This window comes from Camelina sativa, chromosome 14 (genome assembly GCF_030686135.1).
Source record: "Camelina sativa cultivar CO46 ecotype springtype chromosome 14, ASM3068613v1".
In the NCBI taxonomy this organism is placed as follows: domain Eukaryota; kingdom Viridiplantae; phylum Streptophyta; class Magnoliopsida; order Brassicales; family Brassicaceae; genus Camelina; species Camelina sativa.
In genome coordinates, this window is record NC_141893.1 from 26,402,977 (window position 1) to 26,414,255 (window position 11,279).

Here is an 11,279-nt window from a genome sequence, read left to right on the forward strand (position 1 = left end):
CTTTCGGTTTAAGAAAGGGGTGCAACATGGATGCGTTGCACATCCTAGTATGACTCTTTCCCTAGGATACTTCAGCGTAAAGTGCTTATTGATACAGTTCATTAGTGCTTAGAGGTGTCAAACGGACTGGCCCGCGTCCATTTGGGCCGTCTGCAGCGGACAATTTCTATTTTCTGGACCGCAACGACCCGGCTCGTTAAGTCCCATGTACATAAAATTTATGTCCAAGTCTGGTCCGCTAAGTTCGTGGACATAAAAGTTATGTCCAAGCCCGCCTCGCTAAGTCCAGCTTGACATAATTATATAAAAATAGTTATGTATCTATATTAAATATTTATTTTTATTTAATATTTGAAGACCGCAGGCCGATCCGCCAACCTGCGGATATAACCCGCTAAAACCCGCAATCCGTTTGGACTAGGCCCGCAAGGCCCGTTTTTTAACAGGCTTAATATTTAGTGTCTATGCCCGCCCTACTGAGATACTATTTGGACTAGGCCCGTAGGCATGGAGCCCGCTTGACACCTCTACAGTGTTTGTATATTTTTGGAACGTTACAATTTTTTCATATTTGGAACATTTAAGAAAAATAAGACAGTAAGACTAATATGGGCAGAAATTTTTGGGTGGACATAGTCAACTTTTTTTTTTTTGATTAAATAACTAAGTTGTGTTAACTGTTAACAAGTTTGGGGTTAGGCCCTAAGACCATCTTTAGTCGAACAATCCTCTTTAAGTTACTCACAAATTAATTAATTATATAATTAATACTAAATTAATTAAAGCAACCTTAAGAGAACTTAAGCAAAATTATCCCTCCACTAGAGAATCCCAAAGAAGGTTGCTCAATTATTTAAATAATAATTTTTTAATTTGTGTTTATTAGTTATCAAACTTTAATAATCTAAAATGACAAAACAATTATTTAAATTTTTTATATTACATAAAATAGAAAACAATAAAATTTTACAAACTTTGGAATATTAAATATATTTTACAAAATTCAGAATAGTAAACATATTTTACAAAATTCGAAATATTAAACATATTTTACAAAATTCGGAATAAGATGTGTTTCAAAGAAAAGTTTATGAAGAGGCAAATAATGAATGGCCACATACCAAACTGATACAAAGAAGCAGAATTCAGGTGAGAATTGATCAGAAGGAGCAGTTGGTGGTGGATTCTCTACGGTTGCTGCCAAGAGCTCATAAAAGCTTGGCGGGTTTTGCTGATCTTCAGATTCTAAGTAAGGGAATCTTCCTATTGCGCATTCTAACACTGACATGCCCAAACTCCAAATGTCACTGCAGTAGTCATATGTGCTTCCATTGATCCTCTCAGGCTGTGAAGTGAAGAAGTGAAAAAGAGACAAGGCATGGTTTATATATGTTGCAGCCAACATCAAGAAATTGTAATGTAGATGATTTTTGGAATGATTTCTTACCGACATATAGTTGTAGGTTCCAACAAATGTGTCCCTCTGTCCCATGGAGCTAGCAAGACTTGCACTTACACCAAAATCTGAGATTTTCACTTCCCCTTTATGGTTTACAAGAAGGTTTGATGGTTTAATGTCTCTGTGTATGACATGTCTTTCGTTGTGCAGGTACACAAGGCCTTGCAAAACCTTTAATAAAGGGTCAAATAAGTAAGAGTGATGATAAACCATGAGAATGCTTTGAACCATTTGGTGGAGTATAGAAAGTTCCATTGTACTTGTTTACAGACAACAGCAAGGTAAGGTTCCAGAATAGTCTTCACTTGTCGTATCACATCCGCAAGAGATCCCCGATCCATGTATTCGAGCACAAGTGAAAAGGCTCCATTGTGATAGAACTAACAGTAGTAAGAACTCTCCGCATCTTAATATGTGAATCAGTAAGAACTAAACATTACCAAACGCCTAAACCATGACCATCAATAGTGGATGATATCCCTGATGTGTATGACCAATGACATTAGAGTTGGAACTCTTTCATGAGATGTGCAGGTTTTACTAGACAATGCAAAGGCTATTCTAAGAATTTGACATATAAATCGAGTGTAACACTTTTCGTCTTTATCATCTGCTTTTTTCAGCCTATAACCAACACACAAATGAATAAGAGAATGAGACACTATAACAGATTTCAAGAAACACTAATCAAGCAAAGTGCAAAAATTATATATAATTTAATGTTTGTACCGGGGATTGCACAACTTAAACAAATAAAGATTTTGTGGGAAAGAGCAAGCAAGTTCTTTTATTAATCGGGGAAAACGTGAGATCGTCACTTAAAACAAGTCGGGATAGAGCTTGTTAGTTCACAAGCGAACTAGCAAGCTTAGAGTGACGAACCGAAAACAAGAATGAATTATACGAAAGATAATAATAGTTTTCGATGCAAAGTATTGCTCTGTAGGTATTGTCCGCGGGTCAGGATGGTGATCCCAATAAATGCTTTCTCCTTTTATAGGGGACTGTTGACCTAGGGGTGTCTAGGCTTTTCGTCGTGAATTCCCGAGATTGCCCTTTGCGGAAATTAGTAGACTTGCTCCCAATCTTGTCGGGCCGAAATTGTAATTAATGAATCTTATTGGGCCGAGTGGCATATTGGGCGTAGCCCATATCCAACATTTAAGAACTAGATCATAGAGGCAAAGAGAGAAAGACTCATGGAGAAAACTAGTAATGGACCCAAAAAAAAAGACAAGACACTAGATGAATTGCTAGTCATGAAAGTATTTTAGAAACCTGCACATTCAAGTAAATGTCAGACCAAATGCAGCAAAAAGTTTCTATACAAGGAATGACAGTAGCAAGAATAGGAACGAAACATATTGATTGACACAAAGAATGATAGATACACGGATCTATAGAATTAGAGCTCACCTTGGCTCTTGTATTTTTCATACAGATGTGATAGCTCTGATGAGTAATTTGATGATGTGAGACCACTGGTTTGTTCATGGAAACACAGTCTTTAACATCAGAAACCTCTACATGAACTATGAATAGAAGAAATCGCAATCAAGACAATGAAGAAAGAAAAAAAGTTACCATCTTGAAGCGACATTGACGATCAACATAACTTTCCCCTTGAATTTGTTCAAAGCAACATCATCCCATCAATGTCCTGCCTCCAAAATACATCTTAGTTTTTTCAGATTTAGTAGAATCAATCACAATAACCTAACACTCAGTAACAATATGAATCAGTAAAGATGAAATACTTGAGGCTTTGTTACAAATTTGAAGATTCCTCCAATTTAGTAGAGAGCAGACACAACCCTAAACAAAGAGTAAGAATCAAAACCTTAACAGTGAAATTGTGAATTGTCTTCTCAGCAGCAGCTTAAACACTGAAAGGACGAGACTTGAAGAGGAACCCATGATTAATCGGGGATTTTAGAGAAAACCCATTACTCAGATTCGCAAAATTGGATATTCCGGTGAAGAATTTGAAGGAATAAATTACAAATCTTGAAGATGAATTGGGTCTGGAACTATGGATTGATTTTTCTGAATCGCCTTCGATTCTCTGTCTGGATCGAGAGAGAAGAGAGATGATCGAGAGAGAAGAGAGAAGAAAAAAAAGAAATTTCCCTTTTATATTTTCGCGTCCACGAATCAGAATACGCCACGTAGTGTTGCTCTCTAAGTTGCCTAGAGAATCGATTCTCTACTTAATCAACCGAAAAATGAGATTTTAATTTAGTTTTTCGGCCCCAAATAGAAGAGCAACCATGAAAGTAACTCCCACTATAGATGCTCTAAAATCTCTCCAATATTATTAGAGGGGTAAACTTTTTTTTTTGGAGTAAAACTTGTTTTTTGTCATTGTTTCTCTATGATACGAAGATATTATTGTAATTTCTTTCTATCTAATTACAAATTATCAACTTACTTTTCACCCAGCAAATCATTTATACAGTTTCTTATGACAAATGATTCTACATACAGCAACAAAATTCGTGTTATGTAAGTAATATATATGTGGTTCTCTTTGCACCATGTTCACATTGTTGATTTAACGATGTGATAGAATGGACCACAGAAATACAGTTTTCCCTAAAGACATTGAATTAAAAATGATATAAATTCCTTTTTCAGTATTTTAGAATCTTTCTTTGAATTTTTTTTCTTCTTCCACAATCTTTGCAGCTAATTAAAAAGGTTATTTCTTTCAAAATATATATATATATATATTTTTAACAGAACATATTATTGAATTGATAATTTGGGTTTAAATGAATTATCACCACTTGGTTGTAGAATTTAAACAATAAATAATCCGTTTAGGATAATAAAATCATCATATTAGAAGCATAAATTAGATATGATATGGAAAGGGAAAACCTATAAGAAAACTGTTCGTCCTTCCAACACATATGTTTTTCTAATTATGGATGAACAAGATTCAACACATATGTATTCATCGAAAGAAAAAAAGAAAAAAAAAAAGACTGAAGAGGGTTGTTTAAGGGCTCTTTAACGTATAAATAAGCCATATACGTGTAACATCAAGTTCCATGAACGTGCTTGCGTGCTTGGCCATTCGAAAGGTAGCTCGAAAATATTTGAAGTTGACATAGATATATATTTTAATCTAACGAGTTCGAGTGACAACATTTTTGTTTTTCGAGCTACCTTACGAATATCAAATCCGATCTCAACACATTCAATTCAGCAGCAGAGGTTCCGAGCTTAATTTGCGAATTATCTAATTTGATCCAAAAAAATCGAATTATCTGCAAGAAACGGAAAACAACATACAAAAAATTTGGAAACGTTGATACAAGAGTTACAATTTCTGTTTTGGTCGATTTATATAAACTATATTATACACTCACAATCATAATTACTAGCAAAAACAGAGAAAACAAGTAACAACATTAACGACATACAAAATTTTTGGGAATGTTGATACTATAGTTACAAATATTCATCATGTGTATTACATCAGGTGATTTTAACTTAAACTGGATCTGGCTAAAAAATATACAAAGTGTATAATTAGAGGTATAGTAACAAGGACAATAACTTTTTAAGCTATTTCTAAGCTGACACTTCCTTCTTGTTAAGAACTAAGCCTCCGATTCACAACCCAATCATAATCAATTGCCAAATAACAACACTAATCAACAAAAGAAACGAATAGCAAAAACTTAAACAAGAAACAACGACCGCAAGAACAAGAGAGAGTTTGTTTACCCAGTTCAACCATATCGATGTGATCTAGTCTATGTCTAGGGGCGAATCAGTTCGGCAATCCACTATATCAAGGTGATGAATACAATCTCAGAGCAAAGCTCTACAAAAATGGAGTCACTCTCAGTTACTATTACAAAAATGAAAACGTTAGAGAAAAAGATGAATCCTTCTTCGGTATTTATACCAACACCAACATAAAACAACAAACTCTCTCTCTCTCGCGAAAAGAAGGTATCTCTTGCTTCTTCAATTCCAGTTCATTAAGCTCCAAAACGGTTATCAAATCTTCTCAAACCAATGACTAAACCATCCACTAAAATTGAATCAGAATCAATACCTTCAACACTTCTTTTATTCAGCTAGCCCACTTAAAGCCCACTAGTCTCAGTTACATTCACATCAATTATTGTATACATATAGTTTTGGTTATCTTCATCAAGTAAAACATGGTAATGACCATGTCTTGGAGTTCCCTGAGACATCATCATTGAGATAACATTATGTAGAGTTGATTGTAATAAAGGTGTGAGGAGTGTAGCTTTTGGAAGTAAACAAGTGTCAATTTATTTGAGTCTAACACATGTAAAAAGGGTGTGAGGAGTGAAGCTACAATTCCGCCTTAGCACACATGTAAAATTTTTGTAGTGTGCTAGGTGTACGATCTTTGTGTCCACGACAGTTCTTGGCAAACATGGTTGTTATTATGATTCCTCACGTTACAAGCTTCCTCACTGTTTTCAAAACATTTATCGATGAAAATACTATGAGATGGAACTACACGCCAGAATGAGTTTTGAAACAACCTAACTCATTTTTTTTTTAAATAATAACAATATATAATTAAGCATCCCATACTACTTAATTAAGCCAACTAAACCACAACTCATCAATAAACCAACAATAACCAATATGCACAACGAAAGTATACCAACAACATAAAACTAACATATCATCAATACAATAACATCCCTAACCATTCTATCCAACAACCTAGCATAACTCTATCCAAAGTTCCAACATCAATAACATAACCATAACTCAATAACAAAGACCCTAGATCATCATCTTCCTCTTCGCCATGATTCCACGTCACATACCTGCACACCACAAACAACAACTGAGTTGCGTAAGTATTATCACAAATACTTAGTGAGACAATCCTCCATCTACTGGGCTATACACACAAGCAACTGAGAAACCAATGTTTAACAAACAACAAGCAAACAAAACAAACCAGGAAAACAAGCATCAGCCGTCTTCTGAACAGGTTGGAGTCGACCGACACCCTTCTGGTGTCGACCGACATTGGCCCTTGCTGTCGACCGACACCACCTCTTGGTGTCGACCCACACCACCTCTTGGTCTCGTCCCACACCACCTCTTGGTGTTGACCGACATCACCTCTTGGTGCCTCTTGGTGTCGATCGACACCAATCGACCGACACCAATCCTCCAACCCCTTGGTGTCAACCGACTCCGCATACACGTTCTGCTCGAAGCCGAAAGTCGTATATCCGCTTCCCAAAACCTCCAAATCGCCCGAAACTCACCCAAAGGTCTAGAAACTCAAGGGAACCAACAACCAACCACAAACATACAAGAAAACAACACAAATAGCCACAAAACAAGCAAAACAAAGGATTATCAGACTTAGCTCAGCCATGGTCATGCACTCACCTCTTTTGCAGAAAGTTCTGGCCCAAGAACGGCGAATCAAACCTTTAGAAGTCTTCTCCTTTGTTCCTAGCACAAGATCTCCACTCCACAGGAACTGATATCCCGTTTTTTTTTATATACTAATAATATTTCTCTAGTGGTCCCATACCCACTAGCAACCTAGCAATAATCATCAACAAAGGATAACCAAACAATTCCAATAACCAAATAAAATCCAACAGTGTAATAATCCAATAACCAATCAAGCAAATAACAATTCCAACATCCTACAATGTTCTATAAACTCAATCTAGCAACCTAACAATAGCTAGACTACAATCAATCAAGCCTCTAGAACATCCTCCTTCTCATCGCCTTGATTCCACGATCACACCTTGCCTTTACCTGCACCACAAACACAAATTGAGATGCATGAGTATTTTATAAACACCCAGTAAGGCAATCCTCCCATCTATTGGGCTATACACACAAGCAATAGAGACAACTCTAACCATCAACCAACATTCAATAACCAAACAACAAACCAGACATCTGCATCGACCGACACCAACCATGCATCGACCGACGCCTCCACATGGCATCGACCGATGTTCCTTGGTCAAACGCGCCGTCCTCGCATTTGCATCGACCGACACACAAAGTGCATCGACTGATGCACATGCCGAGCATTGTTTTTCTCAAAAGCTTCTCGCCGGATCTCTGTTCCTACAACCATCAAACTCGATCCCAAGCTACAAAAAAGCCTCACAAAGTCTCAAAAAACGTTCTAACAAGTCATACAATACATAAACAATCAGATCAGAGAGATCTCCAGCTTCGATAAGCCCTGGTCATGCACTTACCTTTGCCAAAGAAGAATCTGACTCTAAAACATGAAGATATCGCTCATGAGAAGCTGCGACAACGATCCCAGCTACAGATCTCTACATGAACATCAAGAAATCTCCCAAAACTCCCAAGAACACTCAAGAGCAGCAAGAACTTCTTTTCTCTCTTCCTTTCCTCCCCAAAAGCGGCCAACCCCAGCCACAAAACGACAAACCCCTTTTAAACTCGTTTGCTGGGTTTTCCTAACCCCAAAACACATCGTTTAACTTAAACTCGTCTGCCTCTAAAACCGACCATGCATTGATCAACACACCCTGTGCATTGATCGATGCATCTCCCAAACCGGGATTCCGGTTTACAGATGTTACAAGACGATTTAAAACGATCTGGTCGAACCAGAAATTGATGGTGTCGATCGACACCCATCCCCAAAATCTACAATTTGGTTTGCGAATGTTACAATTCTCCGCCACCAACAAGGATTCGTCCTCGAATCCTGTAACACCGCACCTGATGGAATCCGGGTCCCAGCCGTACTGCGGTATGATCCAAAACGTTGGTACCATTGTCCAGCAGCTCGAGTAAGGGTATTAGACTTGGTCTGGATCATAAGTATGACATCAACAAGCCTCCAAGGATCATCAAGGGTTGCAAGGCAAGTCATCTAATGTGCATTCCAAGGGATACCTATCCAACAAGCCAAGCTCCAATCATTACACCAAGGGATCATGGCTGACATCTCCAATTAAGAGCCTTGAATGCGACCAGCTTTGGGAAGCTTGATACGCGTGTCTTCACCATCTTGCTAGTACTCTTTTTTCATTAGAAGGAGCTGTACTCTTTTTTCCTACTTCGGGTTTGTCCCAATGGGTTTACCGAAGGGGTTTTAATGAGGCAACGATCTCTAGTGCATCTCCACTTCGTCCCACTTGGCTCATGGAAGTGAAACATCCATTGACATGCTAGGAGTCAAGGAAGTGAAGATTTTATCCACCACGTCCCACCAATGATGTGGCATTACTATCTCTTTCCTTCCTTTCTTTTATTTTCCTCTTGAACCTTCTCTTGACCGTTGGATGGTCTTTGCTTTGATATACTTTTGCTTTTACTTTTAGGGACATGTGTGTTCCTTAGCTAGTGGCCACGTGCCTAGGGTTAAGTGTCCCCTTATGTAAGTCTTGCCTATATAAAGGCCTAAACCCTCATTGTAAAAGGTTAGACTTGAATAAGAATTAATTTCCCAAAGATTGGATCTTTGTTTCTTGTCTCACTCCTCTCTTTCGCTAAAGTCCGGGACTTGGCTCTAGAGAAACCCTTGAAGGTTCACGAACCGGGTTCAAAACCTTATAGTCTGATCGTATCATGGGTCATGCCATCTCCCGTGTGTCATCATCTCAATCCACCGTCCGTTCATCCGCTACGTCCATCCGTCTATCCGAATCACAGTTTGTCCGTCCATGTGCAGTGTCCTTGTCACGCCCCTGAACAATCCACACGGCCGGAAAAACCGCAGACCGGCCTGGCAACGTCACAATGAGGACAACTACCCGCAATCTGTCCGAGTTTCTACCAACGAATTAGGTTCCCCAGACAGTCCACTGGCAGTCGCCTACCCGCTACGTACGTCCCTTAGGCTTTTCAACCCTTGGTACGCACGCGGCGTTGTGATGACCCGGACTAGGCCATGTACCATTTTTACTTGTCCGAATATATATGAAAATATCACATTTTTTATTACTTAAAGTAAAATGTTTACAAATCAAAACAAAAATACTTAAGTAAAACAGTTGGATCCATTTGAAGTAAACATGTTCAAGAAATCATAGGGTTTTACAGCACAACACAAAAACACCCTATCTGGTTCCTTAACTCTCAACTCTACCCACTTAGTCTTCCCTGCAAGGCAAAAAAATTTGTGGAGAGGAGTGAGTAATCTAAGATTACTTAGTGAGTTGGGTAACCCTCTAACATGCTATCTTCCCCCATCGAACTACCCCATGCAATAATAAAAAAAAGCACGCAATGCGGAAGCGCCATCAAGCAGGCAAACAACACACAATCAAGTCTAGGAACACTCAAGACACTTGACTCATCTAGACCTTGACTCTAACTTGGCATCCACGCCTTATTACCCGCAAAATCCTGGGTAAGAATGTTAGCAGTGCGTCAAGATACCATGACCACTCTAGACTTTCCACGACTGGGCCGCCACACCGCACTCTCGGCAACCTTGCCTTAACTTAGAAAACCACACAACATCCTAGGGCCCTTCGATCCTCTGTCCCGTTCCCATTCACACATTCCGCGTTGATACTACAGAGGCAACCAACCGGACTCATCCATTACTCCTCGGCGTTGTTACCGTCCCGTATACAATCGGGCATTCATGGCCATAGCCGCATCGTCATGCCGTAGTCGGGCTAGTAGCTTGCTAGACACCAAAAATTGTCCGTCTATGAGAGCCCTCTGGATTAGCTCACTGGACAAACTCACTCACATTAGGAACAAAGATCGACTTCTAGCTACGAACCGAGACTTTTAACTCGCGGACTAGCTAGGACAAACACCTAACTCTAGTCTAACGACTCCAAGATTTAAGTACTAGATCATAACCACACAACAAGCAAGATACACAAGCATCACATGCAAGCAATCAAGCAAAGGCATCACACACAAAAATCTTAAGAAGCAAGAAAACATTCATGCAAACTTAAGAATCTCTACTCATGCATGCAACCTAACATGCACCCATCCCCATTTAAACCCTCAAGTATAACTTTCACCAATTATTTTTAAATTAATTCTCCACACTTTCATACATGCATGCGGCTCTTTCCATCCTGGAGATTCTCGCATGTCTTAAAAAAAATAACTCTTCAATGGATTGATCTTCCATCAAATCCATGAGGTTAAATTTTTCTCAATTTTTGGGCACACATGCGGCTTTTTTCATCCCGGAGATTCTCGCATGGCCTCACCAAAAATAACCCATCCCATAGACTGATCTCCCATCAAGTTTACGAGGGTTTAACCTCCCCAATAATATCATGCAAAAAATTATTTTTAACAACATGCATGACTCCTATTTTAAAGTAAGAAAAATTCTTACTAATTTTTCCATCAATCAAAATGATCCAAAACCCCCCAAAATCAGATTTTACTAATTTTTCCATTTCACACTTGCAGTTGATTTTTAAAAATATTTTTCCACCGATCAAATGATAAAATATCCCCAAAATCGAGCATGCAAGGCCTTTCACACTTGCAGCTGATTTTTTAAAATATTTTTCCCAAGGACTTCATGCATTTCTCCCCTAAGAAAGCATGCAAGCCCCTTAACCCTTCTTGTCTACATGCAATCTCTCTAGATTTACATGCAACAAGGAAAAATGCAACACACGAAGGTCGATGCAAGAGCTAGGAAGCAACAATTAGCTAAACAACAAACAACAACCACAACTCACCTTAACTTGAAGAACTTAGTCGATTGGTCTTCACCACACAACGCCGATCTGACAACACCTCCCCTTGATCTTTAGCTTCTTCTCCGGCGAGACTCCTTCTTCTTCCTCTTCCT

General features: G+C 38.7%; 1 protein-coding gene across 2 annotated transcripts; it reads right to left on the reverse strand.

Annotated features, from left to right (window-relative positions):
- Window positions 1–949: 949 nt before the first annotated feature.
- Window positions 950–3,545, reverse strand: LOC109128719 (mitogen-activated protein kinase kinase 6-like). 2 transcript variants are annotated; one of them, XM_087485800.1, is made up of 6 exons: window positions 3,300–3,545; window positions 3,044–3,119; window positions 2,876–2,940; window positions 1,720–1,839; window positions 1,448–1,630; window positions 950–1,345 (listed from the first exon to the last, which is right to left on the reverse strand). In XM_087485800.1, the coding sequence occupies exons 2-6, from the start codon at window positions 3,057–3,059 to the stop codon at window positions 1,040–1,042; spliced, it is 690 nt and encodes a 229-aa protein (XP_087341926.1). In that variant the 5' UTR covers window positions 3,060–3,119; window positions 3,300–3,545; the 3' UTR covers window positions 950–1,039. The 2 variants fall into 2 exon arrangements, with proteins under 2 accessions (XP_087341926.1, XP_019091120.1); XM_019235575.2 differs by having other exon boundaries at window positions 1,720–1,939; window positions 3,300–3,535.
- Between the last annotated feature and the right edge of the window lie 7,734 nt (window positions 3,546–11,279).